Consider the following 20,850-nt stretch of genomic DNA (forward strand, 5'->3'; position numbering starts at 1 on the left):
GTGTTTAAACCCAGGTCATAATTTTATTAAATGACAGCAGTGTGTTTTACAATAGCTACAAAAAAACAGCCCAGTCGTTAAAAGTGTAGCAATTACATTTGGAGACAGAGGGAAAATAAGTGACACAAGGAAAAATGGGAACAACAGGACAACACGGATGAAGCTCGAGAGGAGGTTGAAGAAAATCAACGTCAGGCGGAAAGTGAAGGATAACATGGATGGGAGTGAAAGTCGTCTGACGCAAGTTAAAAAAGGGAAAAGAGATGGCTTAGAGGAGCTCTCGTGGGAACGGCGTTAATGTTCAGGTCCCAGCTGAGGTCATGTCCCCTTGGCTGTGTTTTCATAATCTCCCGAGTCTTGGGGTAATCAAACAAAGCAGTGGCATTCTCAATACTCGACCCAGATAACAAACTTTGGACCAAACCCTTTCACGGAGAACTGACAAACCAGAAGCGATGCAGCATCCTCTTTTCATTTCCTTTGCTACTTTTCACTCTCTCTTTTCTTTACTTTAAGTCAGCCGGAGTCTGCTGCCACCACCTCCACCTCCCCCTTTTCCCACTTTTTCTGTCAGCGTCGTGAAGGCCAGCAACAACAACAAATGGAGCCTCTCTCCGCTGGGTGTGGTGGCCTGCAGAGCAACAGCTGGGTTCTGTTGTTTCTCCTGAGACTCCAACAGACTATTCGCCCTTCTTTGCAGGAGGACTGTTCTTCCATGTTCTTAACTTTTTTCTTAAATATTTAGGGGCTTAAATTTCCCAAATGTCTTCTTTTTCCAGTGGCAGTGACTTTCTACCTTTCTCTGAAATGTTTCCCTAGATCGAAACCGTTTTTGAAAACAACATTTAGTTCGACAACTGACATATCCTCTTTCCTTTAAAAGTCTCTTGCTCCGTCTGCCTTACTCTACTTTTCTGTCCTTTCTCTCACTGTCAGCCACTGGCTATCGTTCTCCATCTTCCACTTCCCTACGTTTTTCCCCGTTCCCTGTTGACCATTTCCCAGTGACACATTTCCTGTACAGCAGAGGTTATCAACACATTTTAGAGTCATATTAGGGTTTAAAAAAAAAGGGTAAAAAAATATCAAATTTAGCTACATAGTAAAATATATAACAGTACGCTTGAAAAAAGTCCTTTTACAGATTACGTATGATTTTTAAAAACTGGTTTTCGCTGTTCAGTTACAGCTGTTATGACAGTGACAACTATTATTTGTGTGCCAAAGCTGCAGTAAAATTAAAACCTTTAAAAGTTTGAAGCCTCTGTTTAGATCAGCTGCAGTCGCCTTTGGCGAGGCATTAGCATGTGTGTGTGCTCGCAGTGTAATGAACCATTTTTGAGGGTGCAACTAACCGAATGGCAATAACAGATCAACTTCAGAGGCGGTGTGTGTACGTGTATGTGTGCCCTGCCAGTTCAGACCTGCCCTACGTTTAATTAGAACTATGAGTCAAAGCCCAACTTGTGGTCAGAGCAGCAATCAAACACTAGCAGGGCCCCATGGGCACGTGCACTAAGACACACACGGGCTTGGGTAAGCGTGCGCGCACATTCACAGATCCTCTCACGCACTTCTGCCTAACAAAAACCCTCAACAGAATGCAAATTATGAAACGAGAACTCTTTTTTTCTCTGTTTTAAAATCTGTAAATTGTCAAATTGAGTGCAAATACTATTCAAACCAGTCGTTCTACTGTAGAGCAGCAATCCCTGCACGCAAATACAGACACACACATACACAAACGCATTTAATAGAAGAAAAGAAGACAAAGTGCTTAGTAAACCACAGTTGAAGCAATCTTTTGATCTGATGCTAAGCACACCAGACAGTCACAGTCTTTCATTACAAGGCTTTGCACTTTGCGAATCAGTCACTGCCAACAACTTAAAACTTCATATATGAAGAAAAGAAACAAAGTCCGTCAAACATTAGCCAAAGTCTATCTGTGAGCGTTAGTCGTAGTCTCACTCACAGATAGCAGACAAACACAAATATACTATATGTACAGATACATGCTGTATGCAAATCATGCAGTACTTATCGTGCGTGCACCCGCGTGTATGTATGTGTAATTATCAGAACCCCGGGCTCGATGTTATCACTGCTCTCCATGTGCTCGACAGGACGGCATCGGGAGAAAAGATAAGAACCGGCACTGTGGCCAGATGTCCAATGTGTGCGTGTGTGCAATTCCTTTTCAAATCGGAGCTCCTGGGCAGATTACCTGTGACCAGCAAGGCAGGCCAGAATCAGGCTACAAGATCCTCTCTCTCTCTTACACACACACAAACACACACACAGACTCTTATCTCTGTCTTTGATGCAGCTGGAGATTTTTACTGTGTTTGCCAAAACCAGAAAATGAGGACAAAAAGCCCTGAACTGACAGAATCCATGGAAAACACTTTAGACTCCAGGTTATATGTACACACAGCAGCTATGTGTGTTCATGTGAATGTAAAACTGATCGTTTAATTATTCTTGACATTTTTTTTTTCAAATAAATTTCTGTATGTTGTAGTAGTTGTGCGTAACAGAAAAATACAACTCTTAGTGGGTTTGATGTTAGAAACACTCCTGAATGGAGATTTCGTCATGTGCTAATACATCTGTGTATGCCAGGTTTCAGCATATCAAACAATAGAATATGTACTGGGCACAATGTGTGCTTACATTCTGATAACATTCACTTCCTTTGGTTCCAGCTGAGCTGCATTTAGTTGGATACAGATGACACATTTGACCTTCACTGGAAAGGTAAACATCCATTAAATTCAGCGCTGGTATCTCCAAACCTTTTGTGCTTAGTGAGGAACAAAACAAAGTATTTGAATTTAATTACTCACCCTGAAAGATGAGATTGGACCCAATATGTAGTGATGTTGTCTAACACCAGTTTCAGTATCAAGGAGGATGAGATTATTGTTTATAATCCAACCTTCAAATGAAAAGTGTAATATCTTTAAATATAAATTAAATATAATATGTCTTTAAATATAATATCATTGTTTTTCTGGGGTTTTTTTAGGTTTTTTTTTTACCTTAAAGCAGTTTCAGTAACAATGCAGAGCAGACCCCTTACTTATATCACTGCAACTGTAGTGCCACAGTCTCCAGTTTGAACAGTGAGGGGAAAAATGAACAAAAAAACAAACAAACAAACAAACAAACAAACAAACAATCACATGACATAAAAGTTGGAACTTTTGCAATTTTTGCTATAACCAGACTTCATCCAGCAAAGATGAAGGCATTCTTCATGGGACTTTATATTAGACACTTAGTAACCTGTCCACAGCATACCCTGCCTTCCGTCCCTCATGACCTGAATTGGTTAAGTAGCAGAAAATGGACAGATGGTAATATAAACGGTTTTATATTCAAAATAATGCATTTATGAAACTGGGCTTCCAGGACTCCATTACACACTTATACCTAAAACAACACTACCTCATCATCCATTAATAGATGGCAGAACATTATTTTTCTAAATGATACATAGGTCGCCAACTTGATTCACTTCATTTGATAGCGCCAAATCACAACAACAGTTGTTGTCTCAACGTATTTTATATTGTAAGGTAAAAAACCTTCAATTACAGAGAGAAAGCCCCAATGATCAGACGACATCCTATGAGCAAGAACCTGGTGACAGTGGGAAGGAAGAACCCCCGTTTAATAGGAAGAAACCTCTGGCTCAGGCTCAGGGAGAGGCAGCCATCTGCTGTGACTAGTTGGGGAGTAACAATAAAATGTGTATCTTTTTGCTTTTCAAAAATTGTGCATTACTTAGCGTTTTCTCCGTAGTTTAACCAAAAAAAAAAGGGTATACAAAAAAGAAGACAAAAACCAGTGACGGTGTGTTTTGACACCATGAGAAAAACATAATATAGGTGTTGTCATATCAATAAATCATTCAAGAGTTTTTTGAGTACTAGCAAATAAGTTATTTGTATTGGGACTAAATAATACCAGAAATCAGATAATAAAATCTTAATCTCCAATAACATAATGTCCATGTTAAAACAAAAATTACATTGAATAGTTCAGCTGTGTAGCAAACCGATCCACATGTAAGCAAGTGGTGTTGGGGTGCTTGCACAAGTGACAGTCCACTCCAAAAGTGCAAAGCTGACACAGATACAGAAATAGTTGTTAAGCTACCGAACAGGAAAGAGAGTAGGAGCTAAACAGGGACGACTAGACTACTACTCTGTCTGCTGCCACCCAGTCATCTGTCCATCTGTCTGTCGCTCGCTTCCTGGCTCGAAGAAGACATCATTTTGGACTGACTGGCGCCTGAGAGGAGAGGCCATGTATAGGAACAGGGCCTCTGTAAGTTTTCCCATGTAGTGAAGGAAAATTTGGCTTTATGGATCCTATTTATGACTTATGAAAATACCTCCCTGTGATTGATGATTAGTAATTCTGTATGAGCTTCTTTGGGGTCAAGACACAGGACAGCTGTTCTGGGTGCCATGCTTCTTCTCCACCCCCATCCTACAGTACATCCCTTTGCTGGCTCCAATCCTGTGCATAAGGGTATTAATACAGCCCACCAAGGGAGAAAAGTGGACTTATTTCCGTGCCAAGAAGCTTTACAACATATCACCTGCTGTTCTTCTCACCTCTTCATCTTTATCTCCACATTGAGTGAAAAAGCTCGGAAAAATGCTAATATCAGTAACAACAATAATAAACCTACATAGTGCTAAATCAACAATAACTCGGGTAATCTATTAAAATTGACCAGTCTTTTCTTCCTTTTATAAAACAAAATCTCTGTGTTTGTCTCTTTGTCTGCCAACTCCTCCTACACGATGAGGATTTGAGCAACCATTACAATGCCATCAAATTGCTTGGCAACCACCTAGCAACAGGCTAGGCTGAACAGTATTTTTTGCCTCTATGCACCTACAACACCTTATGAAAGGATCCTATTGTTTTAATTTTATGACAATAACATGTCCATTATAACCACAAAAGCTGAAATATACGTGATAGATGACAATGTTATCACGTTGCCTAGCAATCACCTTGCAATGGGCTAAAAGAGACCATTGTTTGCATTTATACACTTACAGCACCTCATATTGTTTTAATTTCACGGCCAAACAAGAACAGGCAACAAACAATATTGCAATATGAGCATGTACTAATAAGGCAAATGGATCACTGACTGGATATTTCTTCTTTCTTCTAATGTGAACTGCTTTTCCTGGGTATTTATATTTTGCTGAACATGGCACCTTGTAATGATGGAAACACTGAGCAGCTCTGCTAGTTCTAAGTGTCATGTTACCTCAGCTAGAGGATCAGAAAGGTGGGACAGGGGCAGTTAAATGACTGATGGCGTACTGTAGCTGCCACACCTGACCCAAGTCCTGAATGACCTGCCCTGGCACAGAACATGTATTATTCAATCCGGTAACTCTATTGAGTAAAGCAGGCTGTGGTTGAATCACTTTGTTATCCCTATTTGTCAAACTTCACTTGTTTGCACTACACTATTTTCCCTTTTGTGGTTGCCAGCACTCACTGCCAGCGTCAGACAACCAAGAGCCAATTTGTGCTGGACAATCTAGAACCTGTGAAGACTAGGGTTAGTTATAAAAACAAACACACAAGAATTACTCACCCCACTTATATGTTAAGGTTAGCATATGTAGGATTAGCAAGTGAGGTTAAAAGTCAAGCCACCGATGACACAAAGCTTCTGAATTTAGCCTGTAAAGGACTGGGATGATTTAGACTATGTATAGGAACAAAGTTTCTGCATGTGTGAGAAACTATGTAAAGAAAGGAAGGATAGAAGATGTGACCCGTCTCTCCCTGCTGGCATGCATCAGAGAAAGAAGAGCACACTTTTATAATTAGCAGTGCAGAAGATGTCAAGCAGGAATAGCTGGCATATGTATGGGACATAAATATGCATGTGCCACATGATGGTATGCACGCTTTACTTTTTACATTAATACACAGAAATACAAAATCACACAAAAAGTCTGTAATGTAGCAATATTTTCATAAATTTTCCTTGAAGGTTTTCTGGAATTAACCAATTGAGATTATTCAAGGAGTAAACTTCAGATCAATTAATTCAAATGATCTGTAACAATAAGTATTTTAGGCAGAGTGAACTTAGAAGCTATCAAATTATAACAAGAAAGAAATGAAGACTAAAGTTTCCAGTGATAAATTTAGAATGATCACATATTTCCTCATGTTTAAACTGAAATTTCTTTTTATGAGATCTGTGAAGAATCTCTTCTTGACTTTCAAACTCTAAACAAATTATGGAACATGGTATCAAATAACTTTCTGAATCCTTCTTCTGTGTTTCAACCACAACTGCTACCTTTCCTCTCCTTTCCTGGAAACTGCTGCATGAAAGCAGCCAGTTAATGTTCTACTGAATTAAATATAAAATGCTTCATCTCTCTGCATCTTAATAGGTGATATTTTAACTTCTTTTGTGGTTTGACATGTTTTTACTGGAAAGAAGATGTTGGGCTGAGATCAAGGGGGAGATATTATACATAATTCAAATGGTGATGTTTTATGCTAGTAATAGATGATATTAAAACATGCATCAGGCATGCTTTTTTGTTTCAACTGATTATAAAATAAGAGTTAGTTGCATAATGTAGTTGTATCCAGACTGGTTTCATGAAAAAGTGTCGCTTTCACCATGCACTTCTGTCTGCCACTGGGCATGAAAACTACCGGGAAAATGAAGTTTCAATCGTGCAGCCAAAACAAAAGGAACATTTCATTTTCCTGGTAGTTTTCCTGAATTAGCTTGTAATGGCAGATGTTGTAATAAGTAAAATAAATAAAGACTGCATAGCCAAAAAAAAAAAAATCAATAAAAAGCAAGGTGAAGAGGAAGTGTATAATCGAAATCTAAAGTTTAAACAAGAGTAAAGTCAGTTGGCTAGAAACGCAAGAAAGCACTCTAATACTTGGCTTTTGCTGCTAAACTCAATAAGGGCCCAGTCACACAGGCCTAGAGACTTGACGGTGACCTCCTAGCAACCACCAGTAACTAGGACAAAATGTGTATTACTCAAAAGGTCAGGAAGTGCTTGCTTTGGGTCCAATCGATTGCTGAAGCCCCAGCCACAGATCCAGAGACCGGTCAGTAATGCCAGTGACACAGGTTGCAAGGGAATTTTGAAACGATGTGTTACCAACCAATATTTTCCATTTCCAGTTTCACTGAGTGATTAGTTGGCAAGTGTTTGCACACAAATCAGCATCATTCAGGCAAATCACAGGTGACCGTGGGAGAGGTTTTTGGTCCAGAACCTTCTTTGCAACCGATGTCACATAGCGACAGCCATCTTTAATAAAATGATAAGTCTGGCTGCTTTACCAGGTGTAACAATGAATAAATCCTTTTTTTCCATGGATGCCTGGATGTTAAAGTTTAACAGAGTTAGAAGTTAGCAGGGAGTTAGCTTGCTAATTTCCATCTAAACATAATATACCCTGTTCCAACTGAGGGATTTCAGAAAAATTAAAACGTACAGTTCTGCTATCACTTCTGACATAAATGAAGACAGAAAACTAAACAGCAGTGATGTTTGTGGGGTTACTGAAGTTTGGCTAGCTGGTATGTACTGATGTGCTACGTGGTGGCTAGCTATATAAACACATTAGCACAGTAACGTTTCCACTCAATAAAAGTTAGCAATCGCATGGCAGGTTGCTGTAAACGGACCAAACTTCAGTCAGAAGCACAACCGAGATCATTCATCAACAATACGAGGTTAGTCATTAATATACTGTTGCATGGGATGGGCTGTAGTTACACTGTAAGGTTTTTAAAAAAACGGTGCTTTAAAACGTGCTGCCGATGAATAGTGGTAATAAAAACTGAGAAACGCAGACAGTGTTCACCGACCTTTTCCCCCCTTTTTTTTAAGGAGCTTGTTCAGATTAAATCGAAAATTAAATAGAAAATAGACAGTGTTAAAAAAAAAAAACAACAGCCTTAGTAAACACAAAGTAGTTTGGACCCGGAAGCAGGGTTCATACATCATCACTTAACAACTGGATAGGAAGTTGGTGTTTATGAACAGCAACAGCTTGTTAACACACAATTTCCATACTTTCCAAGTCTTACTGAATGGAGTTTCATGGATTTCATCAAGTAAAAAAAACAAAAGGATTGTACTTAGATATAAAGAGTTTAAAAAAAATAGGTGATTTTTTTTTTGTTTCAAAGGAACTTAATAGTAAATCGAAATGAAAATAAGCAACTACTCAGGGACAGTAGATTGCAGTCAATTTAAAGACAATTTATACTTTTTTAAAATGTCTCTCTCATTCTCCCTCCTTATTTTTTTCCCCCACTCGAACTCTCCGTCTCACAGGAGGGTGTGCAGTGCAATAATGAAAAAGCAGACTTAATATGTTTTCCCTGAGTCCATCTGGTAATAATTGCAGCATGTAGCAACTGTAGCTGTGTTTGGATAAAGCTCTGACATACATGGGGCCCTCTGACGCTCATAGAGTAAGAGTGTGTGTGTGCGCGCGCGTGTGTGTCTCCACTGGGAGAGTCTGTTTATGTGGGGACAAAGAGAGAGAGAGGAAGAAGAAAAAAAGCATGTGACTGGATAATTTGTGTTACTCTGAGTGTGTGTGCGCGTATCCGCACTTGTATGCTTTCCAAGCTGCTGGGTGACGGGCCAACATAACTAAATCAACTTTATCGTCAGCGCACTGTTTTACGTGGATAAGCGCAGAGCAGAGCATGGATGAATGTGTGTGGGTGGTTGGGTAACATCTCCTCCTCAAGGGGATGAGTATGACTCAGGGTGATGATTACTGGCATCTGATGGCACTGAGATTGCTATCAAAAAGCCACAGGCACACTGGACAGATCCAGGTACCTACATCTTATCGAACACAGCTTCTGTGTACTAAAATTAGACCTAAAGAATTTTCAGCAAGACTCGGATCACTTCTTTACTTAGACGACAGGTACGGTTCAATCTTAGGTCACGCAGCAAAACCGAAATAATTTAGATAGCAACTGTCAGAGCAATTATCCAAAGTGTGCCTCACAAACCGATCTTGAGCAAGACACTGACTCACAATATGTAACCTTGGATATTTGGAGTATCAACTTAAAAACAAATGCCTCCCAAATCAGGGGCCCCTGTACCCAAAGGAGGAATACAAGATGGTCCTATATTATTAAAAAGGGATTGAAGTAATTTCACAATGATTTCATTTCAAAATGCAACAATAAGATGATGATGTTACACAAACACAGGTTACACCCTCTAGAGTGTGTTCACATAACCAAACCCATATTAAATGTTGCCTAGTTTTTCACTCAAATCCTTGTGGAGCAAATCACATCAAGTGTTACTTGTGTGATATGAGATTCTTGTACTAAGCATGTTCTAAAGGCCCCTTTGTTAAAAATCAAGCAGCTGTCACGGTATTCAACATGAGACTACGTCCCAAAGAATCAAAACAGAAAAGAGTGTGACAAGTGACACATTCTTCTTCAAGTTCAGCACAGACGTGTCTAACTCGTGACTTGCTGCCAGTGCCAGTTGTAGTAGGTGGAAGGGAGTGGAGCATGGATTCTGCAGAAAGACCCTTTGTGCTAAAAGGGTCACACATCCTCTGTTTGAGCCATTTACAGGCTGACAGATTAACACATACGGGAAACACGCTCGTTCCCATGTTTACTGACAATGATGACAGGGACATACAACATACACAACTGAATATCAATGACCACGTGCTTCCTTGATGTTAATATAAGGAAACTGCACAGCCACAAAATAATATCTAACCTTGATAAAGTCAGATGACTGTATATGAGTGTAATGCATCACTTCCTTTACAAAATCTCCTGCAATCACATTACTAACCTGACGCATTAGAGCTGCAAATGAGTAAAAAAGCAAAGCCAGCTTGTTATTATGACTTATAATGGTATAGCGCTTCTATTTTTTGTTAACATTAAAGTCAATAAATTAACCCATTTTGTCCTTGATCCCTGTAAGTGGCTGTATGAATGAGCGCAGTGACTCATCCTTCCAAGGCAAAGACAATCAGTGGGCATCGTAGGAAAGGTAGAGCATCCTGTACAGACACTCATTTCCTGTCAGCTTCTCTGAGTGTTTGTGTGTCTGACCCTGCCCTCAACAATGAAGCTACAGTGAGGAAGGAAAGGGCAGCCAAAACTCAAAGCAATGTTCCGGTTAAACATGTTTAAATGACAAAATTATTGTGAATTGAAATCGGAGCTTGATTCAGTTCAGGTAATGCATCCCATTCAACTTTTGAACCAACATGGCGACACAGGTTGAACATGTGACCCAATTCAGTCTTATTTGATCTGGTTTGGAGAAATCACACGCTGGAAACAGTTAAAATCTTGTGGTAAATGGATATTTTTGTTGGCAACGACAACGTTTAACTACAAATACTCATCTAAAGTTAGGAGAAAATGTGTATCAGTCGAGGCATGAGGCAGTTTTACGGCCTCGGAGGAAGTAAGTACAATGATTTTATAGCCAAGGCTTGTCTGAATGGTTGCCATGGTCTTTTCCTGGCTGTGTAACATTTTTCCCTCATCTCTTTTGCTTCTACAATGCTATAAATAGTAAAAATAGAGATAGTGGCCCACACTCATTCTTAACTTAAACATAATCATTCATGTGGTTATGAGATAAATAGGGACCAAGAGGGGTAAAAGAGGCCTGAAACACATGACAGCATAAAGGTGGTGTGATTGCTGGAGAGTCTATCTCAGAAAATGAGCCAAAATGTTGCTGTATGACACAATTAGACCATATGAAAATAACTCATACACACAGGAGTGACAGTGGAGGTAACAGCTGCACAACACAAGGAAAACTAACCATGGCAATCTGCAGAGTAAAAAATAAAGGAGTATAGCACAACTACAGATCAGCTCATAAATATTAAAATCAGGTCATGTTTCATTTTCCTTGCCACGAACATGAACGGCCTTAAGAGGCATGCTGCATACAAATGTTTCAAATGTAAGTAACTGATTTGCCAGATTTATAGTACATTTTCCACTCTGCCATGGTCCCATCACAGGCTGAAATCTCAGCAGGGCTGATCTCACAAAGAAGCCATTCAAAGTGACTTGTGCACGTTAACACCACACACATACACGCACAGGCACAGCTTTCAGGCAGTCTAAACTTTTACCGAACTTGAACTCCCACAAAACCCTGCAGTGACCGCATAAAAAGTAGTTCTCAGGTTACAAACTCACCCAAAATAGGCCTTAAGTACATAGTAGTGATATCTAGTGACGTAGATTATAGTTTAGAATGGTTATACACACTTGAACGGCTGTGATGAATTCAGTGTCATGCTTTAGGGAAAGGCGAGAACATTGAAAAGTATAACTTGTTTCATTGTAATACTATGTTTTTTCATATATGACCAGTACTATTGTATTTCTCATCAGAACCTGCAGTTTAAAAGTCATACTTGTAAAATCTGTCAACAGTTTCTAAAAAAACCCACACCAGATGAGATAGTTAGTCATGAAAATAGCTATTCTTTACAATTCAGGGAAACCTTTTAAAAGCAGTGAGTCACTGAAAAGTCACTGAAAGTGATAATCTTTCCATGAGGACTCATAACTGTACCCAATTCCAATATGTACACATTAAAAAGAATCACATAAGAACCCTTTAAACCCCCTAATTTTGCAGTGAGAATCATCATTATTGCAAACCAGAACTTCTCAAAATATGGGGTCGAGCCCCAAAATGATCCACAAGCCTGTTTCTAGTGGGTTCCCGCATGAAATAAGTAATAATATGCTTTCAAAGTCAAGAAAAAAAAACACTACTGTCTTTCCTGGAAATGAGGGCTTTTTTTTTAAGGGACGTCCTTAAAGCGCAGTAATTTTCAGAAAAAGTAATCTGTGTACAGGAAACAGACGCAAAGACTTCTGGCGCTAGTGGGCTGAGCAATCAAAACAATCTCTCCGTGTTCTGATTGAAGAGAATGGGACCGATGCCAGACTCTTCAACACGCTTCATCGGGGAGAGGGGGTGGACAGAAGGGGGTGGGAACAAATGCAAGAGATGGAGAGAAATGATAGGGATGAGGTGGAGACTGATAGAAGAAGAGGTGAGAAAGGGTAGAAGTTGGGGAGAGAGAGAAAAGAGGAGGAAGGCATTTTCTTCTTCACTTGTTGCTTCTCTCATTTCACCTTAAATTTCTTTCTTTTCATCTCCAGTCCGCTTTTGACGTCCATTCTTTCTTCATGCTTGTCTTTTCTACGATCTCCACTGTCTCTTATCTCTTATGTTTCTCAGCATTTTAATCTGGCTCTCATGCTTTTCTTTCACCCCCTCCTCCTCATCGATGTGTTATTAGGGAGAAAGTACATGGGATTTTCCCACAGTTCAACAGGACCAATCCCAACCCCCACCACCCACACGCATTCGTTTTCTGTCTTTCCCCCAATTCCCTCTGTCTCATGTCAGAGGGGAAAGTCTTGAAGAAAGCCACCCATATTCCACCACAAAGTATTCTGGGTGTTTGCTGGAACTTTATGCCGCTCGTTGTTCCGTCAACATTGACTGTGCGCTTCTATGGCAACACAATAATTAGAGGACGAAAATATCTCTGCTTCGGGATTAAAACGGCATCTTTGCTTAATGATTTAGGTCCTGTTTGGTTTTGTTTTTAGAGAAATCCCAATGATGAAATTAAAATTTCCACAAGAGGATAAAACCATTCTGAAACTGTGTGAAAAAACATATTGGTACGAATTTCCCAGGGTTGTAAAACTTCCAGGACCAATCTAAGAGCTATGTAGCCATTAATCTCTGCCCCACTGTTTAGGTTTCAGTCATGGTTGGAGTAGGCAAAGCAAGAAGCTCAGAAATCTGTTTGGTCAGCCATGAAGCCGATATGAAACGAGCTGCCCAAACCATTTCAACTACACTCTAGAGAGCCTGAAAAAAAGAGCCAACTGGACTTCTTTAGGTTTGTGAAGACGTTTCACCTCTCATCCAAGAGGTTTCTTCAGTTCTAAAAGCAAACGATAAAGAGCCACAGGTATTTGACCCCAAGTGGCAGCTGTCCCCTTAGACCTGGTCCAATTTTTGTCTAAGACACAAACACAAGATGAAAAAAAATGTATGCTGTGTATACTCTGCAGTGAGGTGTGGTCGGACCTCTGCATAGGTAAAACTAAACAGCCATTTCACAAATGCACAGTACAACATATAAGAACCACCTCAACAACAGACTTAGCTGTACGTGTGCACCTAAAGGACAAACTACAGATGGTTTAACAGAGGAGTAAAGGAGGCCATCTTTGTCCACTGTGAGTAACCGTCACTGAAGAAAAGTGATGGCTTACAACATGAGCTGTCAGCCACTTTCAGTGCAGTCTTGATTTCTCTTCCCAGGCAACCCCACTCGCACCTCGTCTCTGGTGACCTCAGTAAGTCACATGATAGATTGAGGAAAGATCTCACAGGGGTTTCACCTTTAACCACCAGTGATGGTAATGACCCATGACTTCTTTCACCCCATGGCTCATTTCAGTCGTCACATGACCCAAAGTCAATGAGCCTCAGGAATACATTCAAGGGGACAACCCCCATTAAGGGTTAAGTACCTGAGACCCCACCAATTTGTTTTTAAAACTGAAGAAGTCTCTTCAATGGGAGCTGAAACATCTTCACAAATCTAACTAATGCTGTTACCTCAGTCCAGCAGTAACTAGTTTCCACAGGTGAAGGCTAGCGGCTGATTTGATGAATGGCCTCTTTACTATTAATGTCCAACTCCATTGCAACAATCTAATCCAACAATATGACCAATTAGTATATTTTGGGCTAGGGTTGTGCTAATGGTGATGTCAGGAATTGACAAGTGAAAGTCCGCCCATTTTTAGGTTATTTTCCATATTAAGTTAATCTTATTATTATGACATTAACATTAAACTGAATTTGTCTCAGTGTTGTTTTCATGTTGAATCTCCACGTATAAAAGACGCTTATAACACAGATGTGTCTGGACATGTACGGGCAGGCAAACAAGTTCATGCCCAGACTTCTGACTTTTAAAATTAATGTGGAGCAGTGACACTGATCCAGCACAATGAAACGAGAAAAACAGGGGATATTTCTAACTGGTGGACTGATTTTTTGGGACTGCATTTACAAAGAAGCTCATTTATCAATCTCCTTAACTTTTTTAAAAACACATTAATCACTTTTGTTGGTGTAGGGAGGTCACCATAAAGAGCACAGATAAAAGAGATGGGTAAAACATTTCACTCAGAAAAAACAAAGAACAAAACAAAACTAGAACACATGGTTTAACTATCAGTCTGAGGTAAAGATGTAAAAACTTCATGCCATTTTAGCCTTTTCAGTGCTGTGTACAACTTTCCACTAACAACCTCCTGTTGGTGAACAGCAGTGGTAGCAAAAAAATAGATTTATGATCCTGCAATCATGTCTGTTTTGTAACTTTCCAGTTATGCAGAGAAAAGAATGACTGAAAATCAACCAATCAACAGATTTTTGCTTGCATGTGGTCCTGGAGCTAACTAACAGTCTGTGGCCTGTGCGCATGGATAGGAAAGGGAACTGCTACAGCAAATTTCAATAAAATCAAAGAAGTTTTAAGAAGCACGGAGGAGAGGACTGATAATGACTGCAGTACAAAGCTTTTCATCACTCGTTTTAACGTCATTGCTGAGACAGTTTTATAAAAAATAAATAAATAATAAATTTCTGCAGCATGGGCTAAGGTGAAGTACAAACCAGAGTGCAAACATCAAAAAACACCATATATTTTTGAGGCTACAACCTGCATCATCATAGCTCTTTGGAGCACTTACTCACTATTAATGCACTACCACGCAGAGCTCTTTACTCCCACTTTCAAACCAGACCCCAACAACACTTCACCTGACAGTGGTGGCTAACATTATTTAAAAAAGACAAACAGAACAAACAAACAGAAACAAAACACAAAATTGGTGACAAGTGTGCTTAACTACTTTCAAAGAATACACACACAGCTCTCATTCCAGCTATACAAACATCAGTTTCTTGTCATTATGGCTCAAGGACCAGGTTTGCCACACTTAGCACATTTTGTGATCATGTCTCCACCTATTTGTGTGGGTGGGTGTATGTGTGGACGCAATCTACCTCTGCAGCCTGTGTCTCTTGGTGCAGCAGAGTCAGCCCCGTCAGGTCCTCCAGGAATGAATGGGAAGAATTAAAAACCTTGGACAGGAAGCTGAAACCTTCCCTCTCATAGTGGTCTAAGACCTAGATTAAAAAACAAAAGAAAACATAACAACAGTTAAAGGTTATTTAATCCAAAATGCAACTCTGGGGTATTACACCATTGTTTGAATTATGTGTGCTATGATACTACACTTCTGCTTTCACTGAAAGTAAACAGAAACAGCTGATCAGCATAAACTGATCGTGAACTGGCTAAGTAACTGGGAAAAATACAAAATGACTTAAAAACTTACAAGATAAAATCTCTAAATCTTCTCTTTCTGAAAATGTAGATGTCGCCGTGTGTGCTGACTAAACAGACGAAGCCCTCTTTTAGTTTGCTCAGGTGCAAGAGTTAAAAGGTTAGACTCACACAGGTGAAAAAAAGGTTCCACAACCTAAATGCACTGTTTGACCTTTACTGTGTTTTTTAGTAATATGTTACATCTTGCCAGAGGCGGTTATGAAATGTTTTCCTTCCCCACACATTACGCTTTTGGTGTCCTTATTAAATGTGCCTTGCACTGGAAAAGTAAGCCATGCTAAAGAATCACAACATGAGAAAATGTATCTTCAAAAACATTATTACATAAAAGCAGATCATAATTTTTGCATGGAAGAAACACTTTTTAAAAAAGGAACTTTTAAAACTCGGGCCCTCAGGCTTAACTTCTGTAACACCACAATTCGGCACCTCTACAATCACTCTGCGGTGTTTACCATAATCCCCTACAGTACAGACTTCAAATACCCACACCTTCTTTCCAAAAACCACACATCCACAGATCCTCTGCCCTCTGGACTACCCTGCTAGACTTAGCAAAGCCTTTCATAGATGCCTACAGACCCTCCCCTGCAGGTGTAGAGTTACCTCTGCTTCAGACAGCAACACAATGTGTGCATCACTGTCTGTGTGTGTGAGTTCGCAGACTGGCGTCTAGTCTTGGAGCCAGACACACCGCACACAATACACACTGATGTGTCCCCTCATTCATCTTTTCAACCTCTCTTTTCTTTCCTTCTTTCTCTTTTATTTCTTTGACTCTCCACTTCGATCCATGGGGTGTGTTATGTGAGACGCCAACGGCCATAACCCACTTTGTTGAAATGTAGCTTTTCATGACACAGGAAGCAACCTAATGACCATGACGATCTTGTGATAAAGTTAATAAAGTCACTGCACAAACACAGTACTAAGGGCATCAAACACACACCTTTTGGAAAAACATGTCCACAAAGGCTCTCTGCGTTTAGAGCATTTCCCATAAAAATGTAATTACATTGTTGTAAATACTATAATTGGACACACAAAGAAATGAAAAGACTACAAAAAAAGAGAAAATTTTGAAGTGTTTCGCGGTGCTGATGGCTTTAATAGTGATCATGTGCTGCTGCTGGATAGCATCAATTAAGCAAAACTACAAATTCACCAACAAACAAACATCTGGATGAGATGGGTTGCTGCATATATGGACATAAACGCTGACATATGGATTCACACGTGCACTTGTAGCGAAGCTTCCTTCTACTCGGGGCCACATAAATGCATCTCTGAGCTTTATTGACAGTTGGCAGGCCTCCTTTTTGAAGCTGGATCCATACAGAAGGCATTAACTGGAAGCATCACACACTACACGTGTGCCTCTAGCAGTTTCTAAAGATATCAAACAGTGGGTGGTCTTGGTGACACAGAGGACTCCTTTACAACCAAATTTTAAAGGACTCAAATTTGCTTGTAAACACTGAAGAATATGAGGGACCGGATGCTTTTCAAAGTACAGCTGCTTTAATGGTGGTTTAAGCTGGTTTCATTTTTAACTTAAGCACATCATTTACCAGGACTTTGTGTTTCCATAATGTGACACCTAATATATTCTGAATACTGTGAGTAAACAGTTCCTGCTGACTCACTTCCTCTGTTAACAAGAACGGCCATCATGCCTATGCAGACACATGCTTTAAAAACTCCATACTGACTCATTATTATAGGTTTGTGGGTGTAACGGTATTGGTGAAAAGGGACACTTTCGAGAAGGTACAGCTAGCAAAGAATGTGTAGCTGGAAGTTTTTTGAGTTTCTTTTCCTGGGCACATCAGCATAATCATCCTTCTTACCATCTTACCTACTCGCTAGAAGTGATGCCCTGCATCTTCATCCTCCTACCCATTATGAATTTCAAGTTAAAGGGTTACTATTTTGGACTACATCCACCGCAAAATGCACACACACAAGTGCGAGCGGTTTAAACAAGATTTCCACTGAACGTTCCCAAAATAGAAGCCCTTCTGGCAGCTGTGCAGCTCCGACTAAGGAGACTACCTTGAAGAGGAGATCAGGCAATCTAAAGGACTATTTTTTGTTTTTTCCCCAGGGCGCACTTGTGGTAACTTATGATTGCATCCTATGTTTTATATCTGATTATTTTCTATTAATTTTTTTGGTTGGTGCTTTAAAAACTTAATATCACACATCAGCAAAAGCAATGAAATGGAAATTCACCCCCTGACATAGCACAAAAAATACCCGCAGACTCTCTCTGGCTGTCCACTCCTTATATTCTTTGCTTTTCATCTTTACAATCTGTGGTTTAAGGATGATTTACTCTGAATATAAAACAACACAAGCAAGTACAAGTTTAAAAGAGAGACCACCTTGACAGAGGAACACTGTGAGTTATGTTAGTGACCAGTTACAAATGTCGTCAGAACTTTACAACCCAAACAGAAAAAGTATATGTTTGCTATTAATAGTGGAAGCATATTTGGTGGTGTGTACAAGTAGCTGTAGTAAGAGGTATCTGGCACAGTTTTAGACAAAGCCACGTCAGCTGTGATTTACTCTTTGGCGTATAGTTTTATTGGCTTGTAGCCCCAGAGAGTTAGGAAACACACACACACACACACACACACACACACACACACACACACACACACACACACACACACACACACACACACACACACAGCGAAAAGCCCCAACTCTACAGGAACTGCTCCAGCCCAGACAGGGGCTGAATTGTTTTGTTTCCATAGAGACCTGGCAGCACACAGCTGACTGCGGCAGAAATACACGCAGAAAGACCTGCACTCGCTGTCTCTCTCTCTCTCACACACAAAAACCCACACATCCACACACTATTTAATACACTGATAGATGGACTACAGGAACACACAATGGGAGGAGAGATGTGGGGGAGGAAGAGAAGTAAGGCAGAGAAGGTAAGATGTACGAGAGGAAAGAAGGAGATGTAAAACAGGACTAGACTGAAAAAAGAATAAAAGAAGAGACTGAAAGGATGATAAGCGAACGCAAAACAGATGGAAAAGATGTGTGAGTGGGATTAAACATATTCACCAGCTTCACTACATAACCTTTATCCCTGCCTCAGCAAAGGATCGTCTTTCCAAACTCATGTTGTTCATTGTTCCCAACTACACAGGCTTTACCCAATCCCTGTCAAACCATATGAAACCTCTGTGCAGACCGAATAATCTCATCAGTCACACAGGCAGAAACATGACACCTTAAGATGGGCTGGAACTGCAGACTTTTTTTCTTTTTTTTTGTCAGAGCGTAGGTGGAAAAAAAACTTTTAGTGCACAAGCTAGCCAACTCCCTCCCCCTGCTGCCTCTTGGTTTCTCTCCCCGTCTTCACATGAAAGTGATAGATCTGGGGCTTTATGACCTCTTTATAGACACAAAGAGTGCATTGAGATCAGGGAAGAATGAAAGACTGAACCAGCCCGCCACTCATCACAACACCCTTGCTTTTAACGCTCTACTTCCTCTGCTTATAAACCCTCGATATTATTCCCATTTAAAAAAACAAACAAACAAACAAACAAAAGCCACGAAATGACAAAAAAAACTTTCTCCTTCTTTAATTTGCACTTTTCTATCGCGACTCCCCTGGTTCCCAGTCTTACACCAGTGTAAAAACAATGAGTCACATTGCTACACACTTAGCCACACTGGCCAGTTGGATATCAACCTATTACGAGAAAAAACAAAACACAAAGGGCAATTTCTCTTACCCCACTTGGCCTTAGTTAGGATATGTGAACCCTTCAACAACCCATCTATGCACATGCACACACACACACACACACACACACACACACACACATACACACAGACAAAAAGAGAGAGAGCAGCAGTGGGAGCTAATTGCACTCAACGACAGTTACTGACATCAATGAACAACTGCTGCCTGATTGTTACCATATGCTTTTACCAGCTTTTCTGTGTCTCTCTCTGTGTGGATTCAGTATTCCTCAAAGAACTGCATTTCAACACTGACTTCACAATGTGGAAATAGGAGAGATGGGAATCCCCCTATTTCTGTTAAGGCTGCAATTTGTGTTTGGAAACAATGTTGTCACATAATAACAGAATCTAATCTGATACTTCGATACTTTAAGCAGGGGATATTTATAGACCTCACAGCCCATTGTTCATTGGTGCTAGTCTCAGAACACAATCCATTTTTTGGGATTTCCTTACCTGGATGATTGAGGGATGCATCAAGGCACATCTACATTGTATCTACTTTTTTCTGGCAAAGTGCAGTTCAACATTAAAACACAGTCTTGCTGCAAAACTGGATTCAGAAACACATAATTAGAACTATTCAGTTACATTTGGTGCCACTTACAATGGGGGAGCAGGCAGTGCATTTGTCAAAGGCCAGGCTGGCAGGCAGGACATTATCGAACCTTGAAAGAAAGCCTCGAATCTGTGGAGGAGAATAAGACCCTTAAGAAAAGCAGACATTCTAATTATGTGATCAAGGTTTGACAACAGAGGGGACAAGCTGACATTAACAAAAGATAAACAACAAGAAAAACAAGCAGCTTTTGGAAGTCGGTGTGTTCACCAGGAGACTTGCTAGGAAATGGCAAAGGTGATGCTTTTATTCCTTGAAAGCAAAAAGTAATGCTTCCACTGACAATCATGAAAATGCAAAACAAATTTTGCATTTTCATGATGAAAATGCAAAACAAATTACAAATTTTCATATGTAATGAAAATTTGCCAGCAATTTCTGTATGCTGTTTAAACTGAAAGCAGAGAGCGCCCTCTGGTGTTATAAAGGCATGTTTCAATTTGATTCATTTCATCATCTTTAAGTGCTAAATGCCTTCACTCTTAATTAATCCTATACATGCATGTTGCAGTATCACTTTTCACATCACATTCTTGTAATCGCCTTCCTCATCCACCCCCAGCTTCCTGTTTTGTAATAAAAGCTTCAGCCAATAATGGGTTTTTTTTGTTTTTTTGATGACGCACAAAACATGAGGAGCATGCAACAATTTCCTGGGTATAATTATCTGGTGGTGAGACTGACGAGTATATCAAACATTTGTGGCCAATTACTGCTGATGCCCAGTGACGGAGAAAAGGTGGAAATTCATGGCTCTTGGTGTTTCTAAGATCAAGAGCATCAGTGTTCGTCCTTATATGCACCAAATTCATTTCTTATGCTGTGTGTTAACCTGCAGTGACAGGTGACACACCATGTCCAGAGAGTAAGGTAAACTGTGGGAAGGGGGGGGG

The 20,850-nt window shown here is 40.0% G+C and overlaps 1 protein-coding gene across 1 annotated transcript in view; it reads right to left on the minus strand.

The window, feature by feature from the left end:
• Nucleotides 1–20,850, minus strand: part of atg7 (ATG7 autophagy related 7 homolog (S. cerevisiae)) — a 56,666-nt gene that overhangs the window by 11,300 nt on the left and 24,516 nt on the right. The window contains exons 17-18 of the mRNA XM_005724662.1: nucleotides 19,946–20,026; nucleotides 15,210–15,332 (exon numbers count right to left, since the gene is read on the minus strand). Of these exons, the coding sequence (XP_005724719.1) occupies nucleotides 15,210–15,332; nucleotides 19,946–20,026 (204 nt within the window). The remainder of the gene's footprint in view (nucleotides 1–15,209; nucleotides 15,333–19,945; nucleotides 20,027–20,850) is intronic.

This window comes from Pundamilia nyererei, unplaced genomic scaffold (genome assembly GCF_000239375.1).
Source record: "Pundamilia nyererei isolate P.nyererei 1_Seehausen unplaced genomic scaffold, PunNye1.0 scaffold00012, whole genome shotgun sequence".
NCBI lineage: Eukaryota > Metazoa > Chordata > Actinopteri > Cichliformes > Cichlidae > Pundamilia > Pundamilia nyererei.